General features: G+C 45.6%; 2 protein-coding genes and 1 long non-coding RNA gene across 3 annotated transcripts; 2 read left to right on the top strand and 1 right to left on the bottom strand.

The window, feature by feature from the left end:
* Positions 1-1,165: 1,165 nt before the first annotated feature.
* ehhadh (enoyl-CoA, hydratase/3-hydroxyacyl CoA dehydrogenase) lies at positions 1,166-7,969 on the top strand. The gene is made up of 7 exons (XM_057026229.1): positions 1,166-1,357; positions 1,878-1,981; positions 2,115-2,284; positions 2,393-2,504; positions 3,192-3,296; positions 6,007-6,348; positions 6,539-7,969. Exons 1-7 carry the CDS (start codon positions 1,284-1,286, stop codon positions 7,786-7,788), a joined length of 2,157 nt encoding a protein of 718 aa, XP_056882209.1. The 5' UTR covers positions 1,166-1,283; the 3' UTR covers positions 7,789-7,969.
* LOC130522213 (uncharacterized) lies at positions 5,069-11,825 on the bottom strand. Its single transcript, XR_008949574.1, has 3 exons — positions 11,115-11,825; positions 10,727-10,877; positions 5,069-5,189 (listed from the first exon to the last, which is right to left on the bottom strand). It is a non-coding gene; the product is annotated as an uncharacterized LOC130522213 (long non-coding RNA).
* On the top strand, positions 8,389-19,185 carry zgc:162707 (UPF0524 protein C3orf70 homolog B). Its single transcript, XM_057026300.1, has 2 exons — positions 8,389-9,127; positions 17,076-19,185. The coding sequence occupies exons 1-2, from the start codon at positions 8,944-8,946 to the stop codon at positions 17,777-17,779; spliced, it is 888 nt and encodes a 295-aa protein (XP_056882280.1). The 5' UTR covers positions 8,389-8,943; the 3' UTR covers positions 17,780-19,185.
* Positions 19,186-24,124: the final 4,939 nt, after the last annotated feature.

The raw sequence follows: 24,124 nt of genomic DNA, 5'->3' as shown, positions 1-24,124 counted from the left end.
TACTGCCACCGTGTGTTTAAAGTCGGCATCGGCACAATAATTTCACTTTCCCAATATTTTATTGACATAACCACTTATTTCATGTCTTAAGGGTATAAATTCAGGTTCGGCGTTTGGTACAGTCGCCATAGGCGGTTGTCGAGGGTGTCATCTGCTGAAGAAGACGCTTTTCCAAATAAATAAATACAGAAATAAACAGATATAAAAATTCAAGCTCTGACTTTGAAGAGAATTGTGTTTATCTTGTTACCATGTGTTGTACCATATGTTTCTGTTAGAAGTACTTTAGAAGTTAGGAATGGTAGAATCATTAGCAAGTGTAATAAAGGTCAGTTGACCCTTCCTTGACATGACTGTTGTTTAGATAGTTGGAATCAGCAGGAGACAGTCAGAAGTGTTAAACCCCCATCATTCAACGTGACAGCATAGTTTACTGGTGTTGATAGTTCCTCTGCAAGAACTGTGAACTTTGACCTGGCCATTTGTGAAACAACGGAGGACAAGGACTGTGTCAGCATCCAATGGGACTGGAAGAAGAAGACGAGGTCATCCAAGCAGAAGGACTGGATTGGACTGGACTAGCATCAATAATTTACATATGTGTTTCTATAAAAGACTGGATCAAGGGATAGTCAGGTTGTCAGACTTCATGCCCTGGCAATTGACTCTGTTATTGTAGGGTTATGAACTGGCCCGGAGCTCTGTAATATTTGTATCTTGAATTGGTTCTATTGTTAAATACATTTTGAAATTGGCATTTTTATTCTTGAAGTCTTCATTCAAAGAAGATGCGGATTAGCAGTGACACATGTGAGGTATTGCAATCCAACAACTTAAAAATAATAAACTGAAAAATATCGGGAAAATAGACATTGGAGGCTTCTCGGTAGGTGTTGCTAGATGATGCCACAAATGCCTTTGCACCAAGCAAGTCCAGGGCAGTTCAGTTTTAAATCTGGGTTTTAGCTGTTATTTAAATATCTGTTATTGTCGTTCATACCATCTAATGTTAGTTTAGTGGTTGTTTCATTTACGTCCAAAACAGCTGCTAGAGCCACCTCTGGATAGATGTGTAGCTCTCTCCTACCGCTGAGACGATGAGCTTTACCCCTCCTGTCCAGATGGGGGCGACCGTCCGTGAAGCAGTTCTGACCGCCTGAAACAGAAGAAATCTGAGGGGAGGAGGAGGGGAGGGGAGCTGTGCCAAAGGTTGTGAAAACTGGACAGAAGTTACAAAGTTCAGTTTTGACAACACGCAGGAGTCGAAAGATTTGATCGGGATAATGGCGCAGTATAGACGTGTTTCAGGCTCGGTTGGGTTGATAACTCTGCAGAATCCGCCTGTAAACGCACTGAGGTGAGCGCAGTAATCATGTTTAGTGTTTCTTAAAACGTCCTGCAGGAGCACCTTAGGTTGCAAATGTATTCATTCAAAAATTAAAAACTAGCCGATTAAAATGTCAAAACTACACGATTCTGTGCGAAGGAGAATAACGTAGTTCTTGAACAAAAACCCCAATAATTCATGAGGGTATAGTTGTTTACCAGGAGGGGGCGCAGCCAATAACAGGATGAAGTGCAACATAAACTAATGGAAGACGAGTAGATGTTTTACCAGTATTCAAAAATGTAGGAAATTTCCTCGACTTAATATTTAAACATCATTTTTGTGGAAATAAAATATTCAGATAAATTTGATTCAGCCCCACAGATTCTGTCACATGTACAATCTTCCGACCAATACAAAGAAATGGCAATTTGACATTTAAAAAAAAATTTTTTTTAAAGAAAACTGATGCTCCATTTGCTCAACTTCTAATCAATGTTCACCCGTTGCCTTTATTCCATGTAAAAAGTCCCATTTTTCTATTTTACAGTGCCTCTGTGAGGCAGGGCATTGTTGACTCAGTGAAGAGGGCACTGGGTGACCAAAAGGTAAAGTCTGTGGTCATCTGTGGACAGAATGGAGTCTTTTGTGGAGGTATGGATGGATACAACTCTAAGATCGAGACAGCGAATGAAACAGCAAATGATCTGTGATTTAATGCTATTGCAGTGTTCAGATTGGGCCCCATTAATGGCATCCTGCATATTTGATTTTATTTTAATTACAGGGGCAGACATTAGGGAGTTTGGGAGACAGATGTCAGGCCCTCCACTTGTTCCAATGATCCATGATATTGAGGCTGCAAACAAACCAGTGGTGGCGGCCATAGAAGGCAGTGCTTTAGGCGGAGGCCTTGAGCTGGCACTTGGGTGCCATTATCGAATCTCACATTCAAAGGCAGGTCCATTTTTAAGCGTCACGTTGTCTCTTTCCACATCAAATCATTTTCCTATTCATTTCTGTTCAGTTGTTTATCATTGTTTCATCATGACTATGTCCGATCAGGCCAAATTGGGGCTTCCAGAGGTGACGCTGGGTCTGCTGCCGGCTGCAGGGGGAACGCAACGTCTGCCAAGACTCATCGGTGTCCCGGCTGCTTTAAACCTCATCACCACAGGTAGCAAAGATATGATAACCTTGTCGGATTCTTTCAAACCTGACCATAAAAGGTTAGACATTAGTCATTTAAGGTATGTTAAGATAAATATTTTGATGGTAGGGTTGTTTTATTTTCATGCAGATGGTTGTCAGGTACCATTAAAATAAAAAAATACAGTGGTGTATTTAATAATTATGGACTATATAGTTAGATTGGTAAAATAAATCCTAGTCATAAAAATTATAAAAACTATCAGATTTTTTTAAATTACAGTTTACTACCAGTAACTTATTCAACCCCAACACACCCCAAAATTAAAATATTTTCCATATGGCCACACTGTGCTCCCTGAAATGCAGGTTGTTTTAGAGATGTACTGTTTGAGAAGAAACCTTCAGTTACAGCTGAAAAATGAGTAATTATTATAAAACCAACAATCTTAATATAAAAGTTTTTCTGCTACAAAAGAAATCACATCCTTGTAATCGCTTCAGTAAGACTGAGAAGTTTGCATCTCTCTCGGATGCCCAGCAGGGGGCAGTCTACGCATCACAAGAACAGAAAAGCTTTTAACAGCTCAAACTAAATCCAGAGGGTTTCATTCTTCTAACAGTTTGACATAAGTTCATTTGGCATGATAAAATGTGCAGTACAGACTGGCGATGATTGTAACCCCACCAATTATGCCCTTCATGTCTCATCCAGGCCGTCATGTGACTGCCGCTGAGGCACTTCAGCTTGGAATTCTGGATCATGTGACTGAGCACAACACCGTGGATGTGGCTGTGAAGTTTGCATTGAGCGTCACAGGTGAGGCAATAGATAAATAAATAAACCGGGAACAAGATGAATGAGGTCCTCTTTCTTCAGTGTGGAAACAAGACATTCCACCCAGAGCAGTTATTCTGGGCAGGTCTGACATCAAGAAGTGTTGACGTACGGATCCTGAAAGTCGGGGGAAGCAGAAAACAAGACAGGCAGATCTTCCACCACAGAAGCTATAAATGTTTCATGGCTCTGTCAGAGGCGCTCTGATGTCTTCACTGCTTTTGCTGTATTATTCAAGAGGGCGAAAAGGGACAAACTTTCCTGGAATATTAATACCAGGTCCTCCCTGCTCATTTAGTAAGGATGAAGATTCCTCCCCCCTGATGTCAGTCACTCATTTACCCCTGTGTTTTGGTCTCAGGAAGTGTGCCAAGTCCCTGCAGATTACAAAGATAGATTTCTCCGTCTGTAAAGAGTAACCCATTCAGACATTTAAGCCAATGTATTCAACACCGGTGGAGTTATCATGCATCTTTTTTCTACAGTGTTTTTCACTGCTCTGCCAAGACGATTCAGCCATGATTATGGATGTTTCCTCCACAATTTGCTTGTTCAAAATTCCGATGAAGTCCTGCATCATTGTTCTTGTCCAATTTATTCTATTACCGTACCTTGAAAAAAAACATGCTTCTGTGGAAAAATAACACTGAAATCTACAAATTTCACATCAAATCTTGTTTCGTTTTATACAAACCTCAGAACTGAACAAAGCTGTACTTTTATTGGCCCATCACAGGCTGACGTGCATTTTTGATTTTAGATTTTTCAGACAGATTTGGGAGCACAAGCCAGCTCATAGCCACAAAGCTGACAAAAATTTTGACAGTATTTTAGTCCTTCTGGAATTGTCAATGAGATGTCACGTGCGAGCCTGCATTGTTAAGGAATCTTTTATTCATTTTTTAAAAAAGGCTTCCAAATTTACTGAATTGCTTTTGAAATGGTGAGTTAATATATACAGACAATTTCATTTTCACCTTCGCTTGACAATGGCGGCTCCCACTTGAGACATTTTCAACGCTCGGCGTCGCACATTAGCTGGGGCAACAGAAAATGCCGAGGGTTACACCTCCGACAACATTATAAAATCGAGACAGTCACAGGTTTTTATTATTAATGCTACTTCTCCACTCAGCGCTGGCAACATGGGTTTGAGTGGGTGAGAAAGTGAGTGCCGGTAAAACCGAGGCTCCGAGTGAGTCAGAGGACGCTCTGCTAGTTGGGAGAGCTGAGGAAAGAGGATCAAACCCTGCTCAGATTTTAATCAGAGGGAAGGTGGCGACATTAAGGTCTGCACTTAGTGACTCAATCAGCACAGAATTTAGGGAGTATGAGAGCTTCCATAGTCAAAACTGCAGCATCCAATTTGAAAATGTATGTAGGCATCCACAGAAACGGTGTATTTAAAGCGATGTATATGTGGGCTCATGCACAGTTTCCAGTCTCTGCTGGTGATGAGATTAACGTATTTTTTTTTAACCCAGCAGTTGCAACATCTGCCTGCTACATCTGTCAGGACAGGCAGGCTTTTCCTCACGCTGCACAACAAATCCAGTGACACGGCTCAACCATTTACAGATTAACCGCTACAATAATGCCCTCCTAAAGTACACTGGGGATCACATTTCTCCGCCTGCTGTGCAGCATCTCATCGACGTGAACACAATGTGCACTGAACTGACTGGAAATAGTACTTATTCATCCTCTTCAGCATGTTAAATTCAGTTTTCTTTGGCCTAAATAGAGGAGAACTGCTCAGAATTCTGGCCCTTTACGCCTGGCTGTAGTGGCCCAGTTTCCGTTCCGTTCTGACTGAGTGTGAATCACTGGAGCTGTGAAGGATTCCAACCACTGCATCCTGCAATCACGTCCTATCTGCCGGAGATAAGAATGAGACTTAAGGCTGCCTTCTCACCACCAGGCTGCAATGACCTATATCAAATGTATTTATTTTTCCTGGGGACTTGACTTAACCCAGTTGTTTTCAGAGCTTTGTGGCTCCAATCATCAAGCAGACCCTAACTGTCTCTCGTCAGTATGTTGTCCTGCACAGATGTGCACCAGTCAGATCTCTCTCACACAACCTATACTGTCACAGACATAAATGAAACCCATCATGTTTGCGTGTGCTTCAGAGAGATATTGTGTCTGTTTGATGACATGATGGGAGCCAGGTGTAGTTTTAAATATGAACCATCAAATGCAATTGATCAGAAACAGCCTGGCTTTCCTTTTTGCTCTCACTGTTCTCATCTCTTACACCCTGCAGACAAGAAGAGGTGCAATATTAATTTTTTAAACTGCAGTCACGAAACTTCTTAGCTCTTCTACTCCTATAATTGTTTTGGCGGTCCCTCACATTCCTACTTTTCCTCCCAAAATTAGCTCTTATCTCCACCTGTTTGCCCTCAGTTTTAAATTAACCAGCCCATTTGCCCTGAGCCATCCCTTGTTATTAAATTTGAAGGTGAACTATAGTTTTCGCACCGGCACAATCCCTCCTGTGATCTTGGAGATGGTTTGTTCAATCATTTGGCATTTAGAAGCCTGCAGGTGTATCTACCGATCCCATGGTCGATTATTGCATCCAGACTGAGGGCAGGAGGAGAAATGAAAGAATACTAATGGAAAGGAAGGAAGTTATGCTGACAGAATAGATTGTTAACCACTCTTTTGTGTTTTTCTGATCCAGGAGAGTCCCTTGATGGCCGCCGCATTAGCAGCTTTAGTTGCGCCCCCCTTTCTGATTTGGATTCCCTGTTTGAAGAAGCGATGCTGAAGGTGCGTAGTGCTGCACGTGGGGCTATAGCGCCGGTGGCCTGCGTCCAGGCCGTGCGAGCGGCTGCCACCCTGCCCTACGCTCAGGGCATGGAGCGGGAGAAGGAGCTGATGGCCACACTTTTCCACTCCGGCCAGGCTCGCGCCCTGCAGTACTTCTTCTTTGCCCAAAGGGCCGTGGGCAGGTGGAGCACGCCCAGCGGAGCCCGGTGGGACACCAGCCAACCCAGGCCTGTACGCAAAGCAGCCGTCATCGGTGAGAGCTTTGGAATTTTCAATTTGCCACTTCTTTTTATTGGCATGTAGATAAGTCCTGCTCGCTGTGGGAAGAGGATACAGAATATGTGAAGCTTGACACGTGCGCTAAAATGCCAAGCGTAGGAATAATAACATGCAGCTTTTCTCGCTTCACTATCTCTAATATAATCAGTCTTTTTTCCCCTAAGGTCTCGGCACAATGGGAAGAGGCATTACAGTGGCCCTGGCTCAGGCAGGCTTGTCTGTGGTTGCTGTGGAGACCCATGCGAAGCAGTTGATGGAGGCAACGAAAGCTGTCCCCAGCATGTTAAAGCGAGGAGCAGTCAGAGGAGGGACAACTATCGAACCCGACAGCATTACCTACAGCCAAAACCTCCAGGCTGTGGCTGATGTCGACCTGGTCATTGAGGCTGTGTTTGAGGACATGGCGCTAAAGGAGAAGGTTTTCCAACAGCTGTCCATCATCTGTAAACCAGACACTCTGCTGTGCACCAACACCTCCTCGCTAGACGTGGATCACCTGGCCTCTCAAACGCGCCACCCAGAATTGGTGGTCGGGATGCACTTCTTTGCCCCGGCCCACGTGATGAAGCTGCTGGAGGTGGTTTACGGCCGGCGGTCTTCCCCTGCAGCCGTAGCCACCGCGATGCAGCTCGGAAAGAAAATGGGCAAAGTCAGCGTGGCCGTCGGGAACTGCCGCGGCTTTGCTGGGAACCGCATGCTGAAGCGATACCTGGAGCAGGCCTTCTTCCTGTTAGAGGAGGGGGCCACCCCTGAATTGGTAGATCGGGCCCTGGAGGAGTTTGGGTTCCCCATGGGGGTGTTCAGAATGTCTGACCTCTCTGGGCTGGACGTGGGCTGGAGAGTTAGGAAGGCTGACGGGCTGGCGGACACCAGTTTGACGGGGACATCTGCAAGAGTCCGACAGGGCTGCAGGTACAGCCCCCTGGGTGACCTGCTTTGTGAGCATGGGCGCTTTGGCCAAAAAACAGGCCGGGGCTGGTACCAGTATGACAAACCAGGTGGCCGTGTAGCCAAGTCTGACCCTTGGCTGCACAACTTCCTGGATGAATACCGAGCCCGACATGGCCTGGTTCCACGGTGTATAGACCAGCAGGAGGTGCTGGAGCGCTGTCTCTTTGTCCTCATCAATGAAGGCTTTCAGATCCTGGAGGAAGGGATAGCTGCCGGACCCGAAGACATCGACGCCATCTATGTGTTCGGCTACGGCTGGCCGAGGCACCGCGGAGGACCCATGTTCTACGCAGACATGGTTGGACTGGAGAGGGTGGTGGAAAGGCTGGAGCGCTACCATCAGGCCCACCCCGACGTGCCGTACCTGCAGCCCTCCGGCCTCCTCAGAAGGCTGGTGGCCAACGGCAGCCCGCCGATCCACAAATGGAGAAATGTCATCAAGAACCGCAACAGCCAGCTTTAAAGTTGATGATGCTTTAATCTCTTTTTCCCATCAACCTTGAAAGTCTGTGAGCCTCTTACACAGGGAGTGATGGATAAACTGCACTGTTTTTGTGCTTTATAATGTGCATATGCCATATTTTTGTAATTGTTTCTGATTTTTCTATTGCGAACTCAAAGGATATTAAATATACTACAACCAGCTTTATATTAATTCTTCAGGATCAGGATGAAGAGGAATCCTGTTGAGGAGCACTTTACATGTAATTATACATGATTAACCCGCGCTGGAGGTGGATTACATCAATAAATGTCTGTTTCGGTGCACTTGCTTCTCTGTCTTTGAAGGATGACGCTGTTGTTCGTGGTGTGTGGGATTACTCTCTGGTTTGTGCTGACCCAGCTGCAGCAGTGACACTGAACTGAGATGTTAAGCTGTGAATAAGAATGTAAATCGATAGCCCATGCCTGAAGAGGGCTTTCGGCTTTGCCATCTAGTGGCAGCCCTCCACAGCAAGGAGCTGGATTCCTCAGCACGGTGGTCACTTCCGTTTGCAATGAGTCCGGAAGGAATGGTTCCACTATTTTAAGGCTGATTCATTACGCAAAATTGCTTTAATGGGAACAATTTAAGGCTTTATTGTTGTGTTGATTTTTAAAGGTGAATACTTTTTGACAAGTAGACCAATATAAAGTAGAACCTTTATATTTCCATCCGTGTGGCTTTAGGTGGATGTTTTAAAGGAACAGTGAAGCTCTGGTGCGTTCCAAGTGCGTCGAGCAGCTGTCTTTGTGCTCGGACTCCTCCCGCTGTGTGAAGTTCAGATGCGCGCCGTTGTTCCGTACGCGCGTCACCGGCGCGCACAGCGAAGCTTCCTGACGCGAGGGGTGGATAAAGAGATGTGTGGATCACGACCATGGGAGGCTCTGAATGCTCCATTTGCCGTCGCAAATTGACGCCTTTCTACTTTTTGCAGGAGACGTTTCCACCCTTCGTGTGAGCAGGAAGGCAGCCGCTCCGAATTCACCCTCTTTTCCCTTCGTCTTCCAGCCCAAACCCTTCCCGGGGTGACGTGGACCGTAGAAAGCGGCTCGTTCCTCCGCGGTTATGTTATAGTTTACCCCCGACGGAAGCTGCACGGAGGTTTTCATTTCTTTGAATCCGGGAAATGTTGGCATGGCCGCCTCGGGAGCACAGAAGTGTCCGAAGAGTGAGAAGTTGGATGAGGCGCAGGCTTTGGCCAAGAGCTGCGCGGGGAGACCAGATTTCCTGCCGTGTGACGGACTCTCCATCTGCGCGACGCACAGCCACGGGAAGTGCTTCAAGCTGCACTGGTGCTGCCATCTGGGCTGGTGTCACTGTAAGTTTCTAACTCGCAGCTTCTGTGGAGCCGCAAATGTGTCTCACGGTTAAAATACGATGGTGCCAGGCGATGCTTGCAGCTGCGCGTCGACCAGGCAAGGACCTGGCGTCACCCTGTTGTTATTAAACTGCTTGCGGTACGAGTCGTGAAACGTCAGATTAAAGGGTTTTCTGTCCACCCACTTTTAGGACTTGTTTAGAATTACTGCCCCAAGTGGTCGTGTTTCATTCTCTAACGGGGAATCTTGTCTGCAGCCTTTGAAATTCGGTTCAACTCGGTAACCTTCAGCTCTACGCCCTGTTAGGAATTCTTCATGTAGTTTAACAAAGGAGGGCGCACATTTTGGAAATAAGGGCCTAATTGCCTAACAGATTATCTCCAAAGGATTCCCTTCACACTATACCATACATCCATCATATAATCCTATATAGACACACAGATGCGCGCACGCAAGCACACACAGGTTTCCGTCGTATCATGTGATGATTCTTGATGCAGCCGCCCTCATAAATGTGAAGGAGTTGCACACCAAAGCCCATGCAGGGTTTGTCCTCTTCCTTTGGGGGACCTGGTGATTCCCACATATTGGTGCCGTGATTCACAGCTCTGCCCGAGAGGACAGATTTTTATTGCCGAACTGTGAGTGGGGGAAAAAAACAACAAAAGAGAAGCAAGAATACTTTGTCAGCACTAAGGAGCCTGATATATAACTCCATCCTCTGCACATAGGGTCGTTTCAAATGCATCAATTCCTCATCGTGATGGCGCTGAGGTTTATTTTTAGTCAATCCCACATACTTGGTCCAAATGCAGGTAGCACGCTCTGGTCTAGCACATCAAATATAAACACCTGTGATCCACGGCTGAAACGCTCGAATGCGCTCTTTGTTTGGACCAACACCAGCTGCTACAGAGCATCCAGCTCCAGGTTTATAGTGTCCCACATCAGTTTTCTGTTGTTTTTTTTGTCTTTTTCATGTAAAGTGACACTCAAGTGTTCATCACTTCAAATACTTGTTTATTAACTCACTATTTTATAGCAATACGTGCAGAAAATGGTGCGCTTTTCCCTTCACCTGGAGACGGGTCAAGTGGCATTTTCAGAGTGCTTCTGCCGGCGCCTCCATTTGAACCATTGTCGACCTGACAGCGGGACGCTGCCATCACATTAGCATGCACGTGGGCTCGACAGGATGTCCGTCTCTTTGTGCTGGCCTAATTTATCCCGGCTCTGGCTTCCCTGAAAATCCTCAGATCAGTGTAAAACACAATCAGCCGCCCCCTCTGCTGCACCGGGCAGGGGGGGCTTACAGTGTGTGACTGCACAAGTCGCATTGTAATCTTTGCTGCGTAATCATTGGATTTAGATGCCTTCCCCTCGGTCGGCAGGGGGCCGAGCAGGGCCACAGAGCCAACGTGCCAGGACAATCACAGATTCCGTTCAGTGTTTGCTATGTTTTTTTGTTTTTTAATGTTTCCCTTTTTAGCCGAGCCGCTGAAAATGTGCTGCACGAACCTTTGGCTGCGGAACCTTTCGTCCCCTTGAACACGTGACGTGTATGTAAGAGCAAGCCGGGTCGTAGCGGAGCATCTCACCTTCAGATCTCTCCAGTGAAGTTCACGGGTTTACCTCGCCTGTGCACGCACGGCCGAGTCAGAAGCCTGAATCAGGCAGATCCAGGGCACCCAGTGGGGGGAACAGCACAAGAGCGTGCTTGTGCACGCACTGCACTTCCTCCCAGCGTAACTGCAGATGCAAAAGAGTGAAATGCTGTGAAAGAGTGAGGCCTTCTTTCATCGCCTGGAGTATAAACTTCTCCTAAAGCTGATAATTATGCCTCAACCACGGGGGAATGTTGCTAGTCTCCATTTTTAATTATATCTTTAATAGGTTTTCATGCAAAACAAACTCAAAGGCCGCGTGAGCAAGACTGGCCGCATATTTCCTGTACGTAAACAAGCTTAATCAGTTCCATTATCTTACCTGTGGGGCAGCGCAGGGTGATGGACCGTGACTCATTTCCCAGCTTCTCTCATGTCCTACGAAAACAACACTTTAAAAAAAAAAATCAGTCATTACGTTCATCATCATCCTCTCAGAAGAAAACTTGAATTAATTAGGATGATCTGTCTCCTGCTCGCATCGTACCAGCCTTCCATTGTGCTGCGCTCAGTTGTATCACAGCGGAACATTTGGCTGAGGCAGATACGGTGGGGGGGGGCGCTGTTTGTCGTAGGTGGAGGCAGCGTTCCCAGCTGTCGGCAGCATCAGCCCAAACCTATCATTTGTGGTAATTAGTTGTGTTTAGTGTCACTGCCGATATGTCGTGTTTGATGAGGGCTTTTGCTCACAGCATCACTGGAACCACCTGGTCTGAATCTCCTCCTCCTCTCTGTTCTCCATTAACTGATTACAGTGACCATTCGGAGCGATGAGCTCTCCTGTCCCTGTCTCCTGCTCTGTCAGCTCCGGTTAGCTGTGCCAAACTCCATGTTCTCTCCCGATGCGGGAAAGTAAACCCTGTCTGCTAGCAGAGCCAAAGAGCTCCGTTGGGGCTTTCTCTTTTCTCTTTCTGTTCTGGTGCAGAATGGTGCTAAAAGGTGGCTCATGTGTGCTAATTCTCCTGTTCAGTGCTATTCGTTTTTTTATCAGTATAGTATCTACAATGATAAACCTCGACACCGGAAATAAATGTGGATGCATTTGTGGAAAATTCCATTTTGTGCCCCTGCAGCCACTGGAGATTTTCCAGCACCCTTGAAGGACGGAGGTTTAGGATAAGTATTCACTTCTCACGATCTGTATTTTTAGCTCTACATTCTGCTAAAAACCAGGACATTTAAGAACGTGAAATAAAGTTCAGGTTCAGCCAATAATGGCTCTTTGGCTGTCCTCCTGTGGGTTCAGCTGGTAGCAGAGCTGCTGCGGGATTATTGAGTCAGATAAATTATTCCCAGTGGCACATTCACTATCCACCCGTACACAGAGCACCTTTACAGCTCTTCACTCCATTAAAAACAAGATACCGGGAAAACGTACTTTATTCAATGTTTAGCCATCATATCTCACCGTTCTTGTTCTAATTATCACCCTCAGTCTTCCAATTATATAATCACAGGCTCCCAGCAGGTACTTACGCTGTATAAAATAGGCTCTGGCTATATTTCCCTTAAAGAACCTTATTTATTTATTTATTTATCCAGTTGATGCTGTTGGGTTTCATGGATTAGTTATCGATGGCTGGAGGCTTTCCCAATCTGTCATTCATTCACTGTCCAAACAAAAAGCGTGACTCCACATACAAAGGATCCCTCCTGAAATGCTCTGTTTGCAGATCTCAGTCTGCTTTCACACAGTTTCACTCTCTTCATTCCTCAGTGCGCTCTGGTCTTAGCCAGCTGTCTCTGTTAAAGACAAATCCATCAAAATCTGTTTGTTTGCTCCTGTTTCCTCCGGTGACACTTTTATAAAGTGCGGCGTTTGTCCAAAAGCCAACATGTCTGCCCTCAGTACTGACTTGAATTATCCTCCAGGACAACAGCTTCCATAAATTGCAGATGATCACATATTTCTACCAACGCCACTCAGCTGTGGTGCAACCCCCCCCCCCCCCACCACCCCCCAGCCTGAAACCTGAACTTCTGAGGATTTATAGATGAAAAAAATCACAACACACATGGAAAACAGTCCAGGATGTTGTCGGTCCCCCCCGCTGCCGTGGCAGATTTCCCAGCTGTAAGTCAGCTGTGACGGAGTGAAACAGGAAGAAGAGTTTCACATGACAGCGGACGGGCCGTCCCCTCTGCTGAAACCTGAAACTCCGTCTGTCCTGCCCGCAGCTTCCTTGTTTTCAGCCCAAACTGTGGCGGCTCTGTGAGCGTCCAGCGGCCAGACGGGCTGCAGCTGCGCCTGATAAATAACGGCTAAAGTAATTGTTGTGTTGCTCTGGTTTTACCAGCGTGCCGCGTTGAAGTGGAGCGCCACATTTAGAGGAAATCTGCTCAGCCCTGTGATGAAGCTGCCGTTGAAATGTAACAAAGTCCCCCTCCCCCTTAAAAGACAATAGAAGCACACGCTGAGGGCTAATGATTCAGCCTCCACCGAGGCCCACACATCAGCTGATATTGAAATGTCACAACTCTGCCATTTATCTTGGATATTATGTTTGAGGTTGTTGACGGAAAACCCTCCATCTCAGTGATTTCCCCTCCTAGCTGCAGAGTGCTGAGAGGTGTTAACACAGTCAGAGTCAGAGAAAGGCTCTCTGAGGCGTTGTGTGGCGTTCTACAGAAACTGTCTCCTGTAATAAAGCAGCCTGCAGCCATCAGGCAGCCACGGGGTCCAAGGGGGGGGGGGGGGGGGGCACTAAAATGGAGACACATCATCTTGAGTTGGAGGCACTTTAATTTCACTGCGTATCGCTGCTTGTTGGTTCCAGCAGTTACACAAAGATTCCGGTTCAATCTAAAGTTTAAATGCCGCAGACCTTTTTCCCCTCCTACATCCCCCACAATGCCGTTCATCTGTCCTCGCTGAACTTGTTGCCTTTAGCTGTAATTAATGATAATGTGATGAAAGGCTTTTCTGGCTAAAAAAAAAAAAAAAAAAAGCCAGTGCAGTCATTTGCCTTACTCATCGTGTAACGTGTCCCATGGCTGCGTGTTATTCTGGTCTGTTCTGGCTGCTCTCAGTGGGATACTCTGCCATCATTCCTCCGCAGCGGAGTTTTCTCAGCACCACAGTAGGTGTAAAGTGGCGGGTCTGCGGAGGAGCTTCCATTTTTTACTCTAAATTACTGACTCAGAAGCATTCGCATGCATGCGTCTACATTATAGCACCCTGGACTTTAAACGTCTATTAAGAAAAATGCCCCCCAACTCTTATGTTGCATTTGCTGTGTGAAAGAACTGTGGCCTCGGTTTTGTGGTTAAAAGGATTTCAGATATGCTGATTTTTGGAGACGCTGTTTAGGAATATTAGTTTTAGGGAGATTAAATCAATCCCCATTCATTAATATCCGTATGACTCACCTGGGAAGAAAGAGGCTAAAGCCTTAATTGCATTATAACCAGAGTAACTGGTGGAGGCAGAAAATGCCATGCAATTTGACCAAAGAGATAATTAAAACATTTTTACAGGCAGGCTGACGAGTGGACCCTGGGGCATTTAAAATGCCTCGTCAGCAGAAAGGGGCACTGTATTTACATAATTTTTATATAAACTGGTGACCTAATGCACCTAATTTTAGAGAGATGTATGATTAGAACGTTCACTTGTAGCATTTGAACATAACTAGTTGTATAAAGTTCGTGGAATTCTGTCCCTGTTTGCAAATATTTGAATTTCCTTTCCTCAATAGTTCTCTCCTCTTTTCCATCCACTGTTTTTAGGAACAGGTAAATAAAATAATGTGATTTCTGACGCGGTGATGAGTTGGGACCCTACGATGTTGCTCACTGGGTTTCGACAGCACCCCAATAATGGAGAGCCTGACTTTTATATGAAAATGTTGCATTTATTTCAGTGGCGTCCGTTTCTCACAACCGAAGACAAATTTGAAAAGGAAAACAAAGAATAAAATGTGAGAACACTTGCAATAGTTTCTGTTGGTTAACTTAATTAATTAGTCAAGATACAACTTTTGTAAAATGGAGGAATGTCCAGCGGTTTCATCACCTCTGCTCTCTGCCTCAGCAGATCAGTCTCATCTGGTCCCTGCTGCTCCTCCATTTTTGGCTCGCCTTCTCATCCTCATATTCCCGCCCTCCCGCTGCCTCTTCCTCTAACCTCCATGCCAGAGCTGCTACTGGCACTTTCATGCTACAAGTAGAGGAAAATTAGAGCCGATGCTCTCTTGCTAGCCATGAATATCCTTGGCACGATAACCAATATCAGCCTAATTAAGCTTAAAAATCCGATTAATTCTAAATTTAAAATGTGAGCATAATGCATAAGCATTGGATGAATAAGCTCACTATTTGTTTACAAAAAAATTACTTCCATGTCTGCAGGGATGTTAATGACAACCAGTGTGTGGGCTCCTAATCATCATGGGTGTGCTTTGTTGCCTGTGCGTGCATATGGGTGCGCTGTTAGCATCTTATACTCCAGATGGATGAATGCAATTACGCTAGCAACTAAATGTCAAAATGTTATCTTCTGGGGCTTTATTGCCCATTTGTGGCCAATATCCTTTACAGCTGAATGTGTTTGTTTCAGTGGCAACATGGCCTATTAAGTTTTTCTCATCAAACTGACGACCACTGCGTTGAGATCGGTTGGCTCCTTTGTTCTCTGACATTCCTTTTGCCTTTCAATTGCTTCAGGTTTCCCAATTGAGTGAATGTAGTTATTCTTATTATTTTCCTTTGCCATCTCTTCTGTTTTCAGTATAACCTAAGAAGAGCTGTTCTGACTGAACAACAGACAGGGATGTGGAGTGAGAGGAACTGATGCGTAGGCCTGTCATCTTCAGTGCGTTCTCTCTGTAGGGAGCCGGTTAAACACACGTCTGAAGCGAACGATTCAGGCAGTATTGCAGAGTTGAGGGCAGCAGGCTGCAAGAATGAGTAACATTCGTTAGCAGTCACTGCGTTCCATTTGTACTGCGTGAATATAAACCTCAGCTTCGATGGGAGGAAAGCCTCAGCCTCTCACAGCAGGAGTGTGCAACGTCTGCTCACACCCTGTATTAGCATGATGTCGCATGCTATCTGGATCTATTGCACAGACAGTGCCTAGATGCTTTAAATCAGAGCCCAGTCTTTGATTCTATGCTAAACCTGGCAACAGTTTAAATGTGGTTACTGCTCTTGACTGGATGTTCCAAGTCTCCAACAGTTCTACTCTGATTTCAGCTCCATCTCAGGTGGATCTGATTAATTTCTGATTCGGGCAACACGGAATACAAGATTGTGGTGTGAAAACTGGTACAGCCTCTAAAAACTGGCAGATGTTTGTCATATGAAAGTGTAATTCACTCACAGCTCCCAAAAACATCTCCAAAAATATATGTCTGTGTTTGAGGCACAAAGATGTCGAGAGGCCTTTTGGCTGCATAAATCAACCCAACAATGACAAATGAAGTAAAAGTTGACATTAACTGTGTTTTTGTTCCATGGAATTACAAAATGAGGGGAACTTCAGTATGTGATGTACACACACTGATAGAAAAGTATATATGTGGGTATTTTCTCTTTCACATTAAAATGAATATTCAAGGTGCTTTATTTATTCACCACATTAGCGACTAGCAGCCCAGTAAATGTAGCATCCAATATTTACTCGCTCTTAACTCACCAAATGGTGAAGCAGGTGCTGCCTGAAGGTCCACATCACTGATGCAAGAGCTCAAGAATCCTTCCCAACTGGAGCAACTCCATCTCTTCTCCGCGTTCACCTACTTTTCCAAGCGTCTCCCGTCTGAGGATGAAAGGGAGCTGCATGGAGGGCTGCTCGGAGCATTTTTGCCAAGATGCCGCTTGTGCAGTTGAGAACGGCACTCACGAGCACAGGGAGAACCGTAACTGGATCCGAAACTGGAAAGCAAACTAATGAGCTGAGAGAACAGCTGAGTGGACCTGCAGAGTCAGGTTCATTCATCCTGAGAGTCTCCCACTCACAGTCAAATACACATGCTCGTTTCATTCTCTGCTGATGTGAAAACATCTGTTGCAGTAGTGTTATCATCCAAAATCTGACTTCTGGGAGGGTTTGTGTCATCGGAGGATCTCTGCCGTACTCTATTACTCTGTTGTGTAAACAGAATTGACATTTTTAGGGGGATGAAAAGGCAGAGGTGTGTTTAAAGGTGGCTCTGTAGAAGCAGAGGGAGTGGGCAAAGAAAGGATCATGTGATCCGGCTCTGAGCTGTAAATTTGTGAGAGGAGGTCTCCAGAACCGACTTAACTACAACCTCTTTCTTCTCTTTTTCTTCCAATTTAGGCAAGTATGTGTACCAGCCCATGACCAATGTGTGCCGGCTGCCCAGCACCGCTGTCCCGCCGACAGGGGCGGAACACAGCAACTCCATAGATCTGTCCATTTCTCTGGCCGAGCGCTTCCTGAAGCTCGCCCCCAGTTACCAGCCCCCGCCTTACCTGGAGTCACCCAAGTACTGCGTCATTTCCGACCTGTTTTTGGACGACTACGTTGTGAAGCGTATTAACGGAAAGATGTGCTACGTACAGCGTTCTCCGCCTCCCTTGCCGGAGCCGCCTCAGCCTCCTGCCCTTTTACCCCCTGCTCTTTCTAAATCCCAGAACCTGCCGAATCCTCCCGCCCCTCAGCCCCCAGCAAAGCCCGCAGCACCGGTTCAGCAGCCCAGCACACCCCCACCCGAGCAGCCGGTCCAGAAGGCGCAAAATGAAGAGAAACGGCCTTCTCCACTCGACAAGGTCAAAGGCCCCAAAATGGACCACTGCTCTTCTCCGTCCAGCTCCGAGGACTCTGGCATTAACGCGCTGGGGCTGCACTACCTGGAGTCCTGTGAGGAGGAGAGCGAGGAGGAGGAGGAGGAGGAGGAGGACGTGCTAAGCACAGACGGGCACTCCAGCCCCGGCAGCCTCTGGGATCACGATGACTGTTCTCTGCTGTCGCCTTCCAAATCTATGATAGAGATCATCGAAAAGATCGAAACAACTGTGTGAAGGATCGAAAGGGTCCACGTTGGACCCCTGCTGTGGGAGAGCAGCAGCCGTCACATGACGAGTAACGCGAGGATTTAGCCCACATGGACCGAGCATACGCGGACCTGCCCTCGATGCCACAGGGCCACTGAGAATCGATTTCTTCTTCTTTTTTTTCCTGCAGGTGTTTTATTGGACTGTATGTATGCACTCACGCACAGCCAATTATCTGTCCGTCTGCCCGCACGGAGTGATTTCCTATTTCCCAATATGATACCGGAGAAATAAGCACAGGAGTAGCAGGCACATCCACCACAGGCCAACTGGAGCAACTGCATGGTATTCACACAGGAACCAGTACGAGTAACAAGAGCAAAAGTCTGTGTCGGTTCCCCAATAAGTAAAGTCACATTCATAACACTGTTGATTCAATATTTAAGTGGCAAATAAGCCTGCCAATTCCTTTTCTCTGCTCGCTAGCTGCACCCACACATTTTAATAATACTGACTCTTGAGCATAGTAAGTACAAGGCTAGCTACCTCTCACGAGTCCACAGCACATTAGCCTTTCACCTGTTAATTACTCAGCTGCCGGCACAGGTCTTTCTGTCACGCTTATTAGCGGCACAGCCGGGGTGCACTTCGCAGACGCCAACGTCATCGCTGCACAGGTAGTTGGGAGTTCGACAATCAAGTGTTAAACAGAAGCACAATTCTGTACTGTATCTGCCAGTCCAACCCAGCGAGGCCGCTCCTTCATAAAGCACTTTCCCACGGTTAAATAGGACAGTAAGGTCAACACGACTGTTAGCAGCAAACACCTTCCATAGGAAGGACGTTTCCCTGACAGAGGTGCAGCTACAAAGTCCCAACAATGAATCAAGTAATATATAGAGTATATACAGACACATATAATGATACTGAGTTGTTGAGCAGTAATTGGTTGTGAAATGTGTTGTGATGATGCTTAGAGAGACTTATTTTGTGCAGAAGGCAGAGCAAAGTTATTTGAGGGACTGTATAAATATGATTAGAGTATAAGGGCTAGGATGCCAAATAACTGTTGGACTATAATAATGGACATGATGTTGTGATTATTACGCTTGGAACAAGATTAGCCAGACAGCCCCTAATTAGTCAGCTGAGAATAGACAGGCTAGGTCTTTCTCTTTTTAAAAAAAAATCTTTAATTTCCAGGAAAGTTGTGTTAAAATAGCATGGAAATATTCACTTTGTGTATTGCTCTGTTGGCACATTCGATGATATAAAAGACTTACGTCTGCAGTCATTTGGAGCGGAATGCGGAGTCGGATCCTCCGTCTATAATAATCATGCTAAACAAAGTCCCTCCTACTGCATTTAAATCTTGTTTGTTCTTAATGGCGTTTTCATTATTTTCATATTAATAAACCATAACCTATCCCTTTTTCCTGCCTCAGATGTCTTTTGCAGCTGGACAGGCTGATACCCGATTATAGAAGGGAGGAGGAAGGTCAGACTTGAACTCTGAGTCACAGGTCAGTCTTAAATTAGCAGCCGATGGTTGCGTGCGCACCAACCACGGCAACGGAGTGGGAATCCATTTCTATCAGTAAATGTCAGTAAAACATCAGTAAGTAAGTCAGTAAAAAAGATGTTTGGGGAGAGAATCGTGTAACGCAGGGAAGGTGGACGACCCCAGACAAGCTTCTCTTGAACCTGGGTTCAACTGAGCCTTACACAAGCAAAGCGCTGCGAAATTTATTCAGCACTTAATAACGCACATAGCACGTTAGCACGCTGGGGATGAAACTTACTTCCACTCATCTTTTAGAGACCTTAAAACACATTAGCTCCAGGGCAAGTCCATTCATTAAAAGCATTTCAAAAGTCTTTTATTTTTAAAAATTGTAATGCCTCAGTTTGTCTGTGGGTTTATGACTTATTAATCACTGAGTAAAAGTTCCTCTCTCCTCCCCTCGCTGTTTTTACTTTTGGCCTAACTTTGAGTCTCTTTCCTCCGGCGGGCTCACAGATGACTAACACTCCGACTGGGCAGGACAGAAAAGTGTGAGGGTGACTCAACACCTTCGCTGCGTTTGTTTGTCTCTTCCGAAATGTCGAAATTTGTGACTCTTAGACATCCTTCATAAGAGCTGCTTCCTCACAAAATAAGGGAACCAGCAGATTTTAGCACAGCGTTCTGGTGGATGAAGTGAAACTGACTGACTCACCTTCGATATGTAACCCTTCACTCTCAGTGATGACCACAGATTCATCGCTGCTGCCTCGAAGCGCCGATTGACGCCTCTGTGCATCTCTGCCTATTGATTATGTTCAGTCAATATAATGTGCAGTGAAAGCCAAGGGAAATGCTAATCAGCGTATATAAATATAGGACGCTGTGAGGGAGCATGAAAGCGCAGAGGGGGTGAAGAGGAGAACGGCAGGTACAACACAAAGGAGACACAAGAGAGAAGAAAGGCAGACGAAAATGCAGCGACAGGCAGAGAAGAGGGAGCGCAATTAAAGCACGGTGACGCAAGCGTGTGTAAAGCCTTTACACCGATTGTGCGCGCAGGGGAGTGTGTGCTGGCACGCAACGTTGTGCAGTTCGACATTCTGAAATAAGACGATGCAGACAGATTTCATGAACAGATCCTGTTACTGTTAATCCCTCGCGGCAAAGTCACTCAACTGGCAGGCACCTTGAGCACTGGAGAGCCTGGACACACACACACACACACACCCACACACACATGTCAAATCAAAAAATGTCCTTGTTCAAGGTCTGCTTTACAAGCACGGCTGGCGCAGCTCGAGTCACGCGAGTCGCATTGATGTTGTCAGTTCAACACTTTTCTCCTTACTTTTAGTCCGCCTTCCATAACGCAGCCTTTGGGGGAAGATTGCTTTTAATTTCTTTTACCAGCGTTCTCGCTGCAGGGGTCAGACGCTGCAGGACCTCGGCCTCCATATTCAGAGATCCCGAGTGACAAAAGGAAAACATGGCACACATGAAAAAGCTGAGAGTTGTTCCACTAGATTTTTCTATGAAGGTATATAGGGAGTGGAGAAAACATTATTAGTCTTTCCCAGAACTATTTTAAACCTCAAAGGCAGGTTTTTCTCAGAAATTTCAATTATTCAGATCATTAAAAGCAGTATCACACAGTAGCGTGTAATAACACGTATTCCTGTTGGAATCATCAGAGAAAGTTCATTAGTATTCCGGGGTGAGCTGCAAATGAAAAGGACTGAAACATTTATGTGCAACAGAATAAAGCTTTCTTTCTGTTATTGTTGCAGAAGTGCAGCCGCATACGTGCGCGTGCTGCAGCAACAATCACTTCGGTTAAGAGATTAATGCTTTAGAGAAACTATTATTAATACTGTTGAAAGCAGACAGAGACGACGTCTCCGAGCAGCAGCGCTGCCTGTCTCAAACCTTCCTCCAAAACTCATCTCAAACTGCCTGTTTATGCATCCAATTTACAGCATAATCACTCTGAGGTGGTGGCGTGCAGGTTTGGGGGCCACGCCGCCAGCAGGCGGCTGATAAAACAATCAGGAACGTGACTCGGCCGTGCCCGATGGGTTTCTGATAAACTCTGCCGTGTCACCTGGAGTGTGGCTCTGCACTCCCTGCCTGTAAAATATTCATGGCTTCTTTTCCGTCACTGTCCGCCCTCGCCTTTGAAAATGGATTTAGAGCACTTTTTCCTCGTTTTAGAACCATGGTGTGATTTTCTCCCTGCAAACTCCAGAAAGGGGGTTTCACACTTCGGCCTCCACAGGCTCAACTGTTCTTAAGGGTGTCGCCTCGTGCCTGAGATTAATTATTTTATTCTTCAGTGATCAAACCAATACCTGCTCTCTTACTGAAAAGTCTGTCATCGAGGCGGCGTTGATCTAAATGATCTGGTCTGTCCCACAACACTTTGAACAGTTGCATCCCCTGTCTGTCAGAGCATTTTGTAAAACCACTAACAATAAATAAACAAATAAAAAATAACATTGTCCATCCTCCATTTAATACCGTGTAAAGGCTCTCCCAAAATAGAGATGGAGATCTAGGCCAGTGCTGGACCCAGATTGCTTCTAGCAGATATGACTAAAAATACAGGAGGTAAGCTTTCTAAATCTAAATGCCCGCTGCCCATCAACCGTAAAAACTACAGGCTCCAGGGGAATTATTGCATTAGGAGATCTTCGCTGTAATAGCGCCCCAGGATGAGCATTTGATCCATTAATGTGTGCAGCAATCTGAAGGAAATGTCCTCAAATGCACTTTATGTGAGCAAAACAATAGCAGAAGCAGCAGAATCTTTTAAAGGCTCTCTGTGCTTCCCTTATTACTGTCCTTCGATGGTATTCTCATCTATGTTTCATCGAGCAGCAAAATCAATGTTCAGATGAGGGTCAGAAGAAATGGTCTGACTAGAGAAGATGAAATCATTACTATACGCGTGCTTGTATGTTCATTTGCATTAGGAATTAGAAACTGGTGGGATGTTACTGGAGGCTGCCTGTGGACATACGCAGATGATGAGAAGTGGGTGCGGTCACTGGCCCGCTTTCTTTCTTCTGCTTGGCTGGAGTCGGGCTTCAGAACGCCCACACGAACCTCTGAATTGCATCTTGAAAAGGGGACAGTAAGCATGAACACGCACCACACACTGAGAGTGTGGGTGAAAAATAAAAGGTTACTTCTGCATTATGCGCTAGCCTTGGATCACACACATGCGCGCGAGTGCATGGGTGCACGTGTGAATAACGACGCAGAGCGCAAAACAACTTAAAAAATATACCCAGTCACTGAAGCCCAGCTCGGAGCCCACAGCAGAGGAGCAGAATCTCCCAGCTGATAAACATTTAATGTGGCCCCGAACCAGGTGCACGGCACTTAGCATGCAAGGCTAACTAATTTGTGTTTGAAAGGCCATGACAGTGTCCGTCTGCCAAAGGAGATGAGGGGGAGGGGGTGCGTGCATCCGGCATGTCCGATTAGGCAGCGTGTAAATGGACCTGCTGCACCAGATGAGGACCAGCAGATGGGTTTCCACACTCACTGGTTGTATGCGCTGCACTGTGCTGCAGTCCCTCAAACACCTCCTCAACTGGCAGCACAGCATGGCCCCCTGCCCCGTTTTCATCTCCTCCAATAACACCATTAGCATGTAAATGACAGCTGAGCCCCGTTGCCTGAAAGTGATAGGCTGCACCAGACCTTCGGGCTTCTCGGTGCATTAATATTGTTTTGTCTATTGTTGTGGGATTATGTGAGGGGTGAATACAGGCTGTGGCGAGGTCAGGGCACTTCATACTGGGGTGGAAGGTCTAACAGAGGGAGGTTACTGTGCAGTAGGAGTTAGCCGTTCTTCATGGGTGAACCGAGCCAAAGAGAAGGAAACCATGGAATATCTGGGTTACAAATGATAATGTCTGGCTCCTGTGGAACATCACCTTCCACAATTGTATCCATAAATAGTTCCAGTGCAAATGTGCGTTAGACGTTGTTAATAATGTGTAGGTTTTAAACCACAAAATTGATGAATTATACCTGATGATTGATAGTAATAACTATCTGAAGAGCACCTGACATAGTCAACACACAGGTGCTGCTGAGTAACTCTGCCTTTATAATAAAAATATGGAACCCATTTCTTCACCATTTAGTCCACTTTGGATGTAACACGTACTCTGTACACATGCTGCAGAGAGAAAATTGAATATTTATACAGTTCCCGGCCTCCAATGATGCCTCTGCAAACACTGTGTTGATCTGCATTCTGCTCCTGTCAGCTCCTCCAACACTGTCTGTCTTTATTTCATCTTGGAGTTCTTTGTTTTGTTTTTTCAGTACTTTTCCCACAAATATTTGAGTTTTTTGAGCTCAGGCACAGATCTGATAGATATCTGGCTCTTTTAGTCAAAGGCTCTATTGTTCTTCTCAATAAGGTGAAGGTGAGAGATCTTTGAGGCAAAGCTGCTAAAGAGAATAAACAATGAATCGCATTTTCCATGAACTCAAAAACAGATGTTCCGAAACATATTTCATGCTTTAGAATGTGTGATTTTTTTTTTTTAGTTGTTCTTTTTCTAACCAAATCATCCATGCTGGGATTTTTTTTCAATATATGTGTTTTTCTTGCTGAGACCTCATGAATTGCAGGAGATTTAATACCAATATATCGAGATCTTGAGATCTCTACTGTACAAATGTCAGATTTGAACGCAAACGCCGTTTGCATTCGTAATCATATATTCTTTATTGCATTATATAATATAATGTATAATTCCACCAATTTCAAAATCAAATACAGAGACAATCCATGGTGAGTGCTTCTAAGAGGGAAAAACCTAAAACACTAAATTGTGAGCAAA

The sequence above is a fragment of the Takifugu flavidus genome, chromosome 1 (genome assembly GCF_003711565.1).
Source record: "Takifugu flavidus isolate HTHZ2018 chromosome 1, ASM371156v2, whole genome shotgun sequence".
In the NCBI taxonomy this organism is placed as follows: Eukaryota; Metazoa; Chordata; class Actinopteri; order Tetraodontiformes; family Tetraodontidae; genus Takifugu; species Takifugu flavidus.
This window is presented reverse-complemented; position numbering and strand designations above follow the sequence as displayed.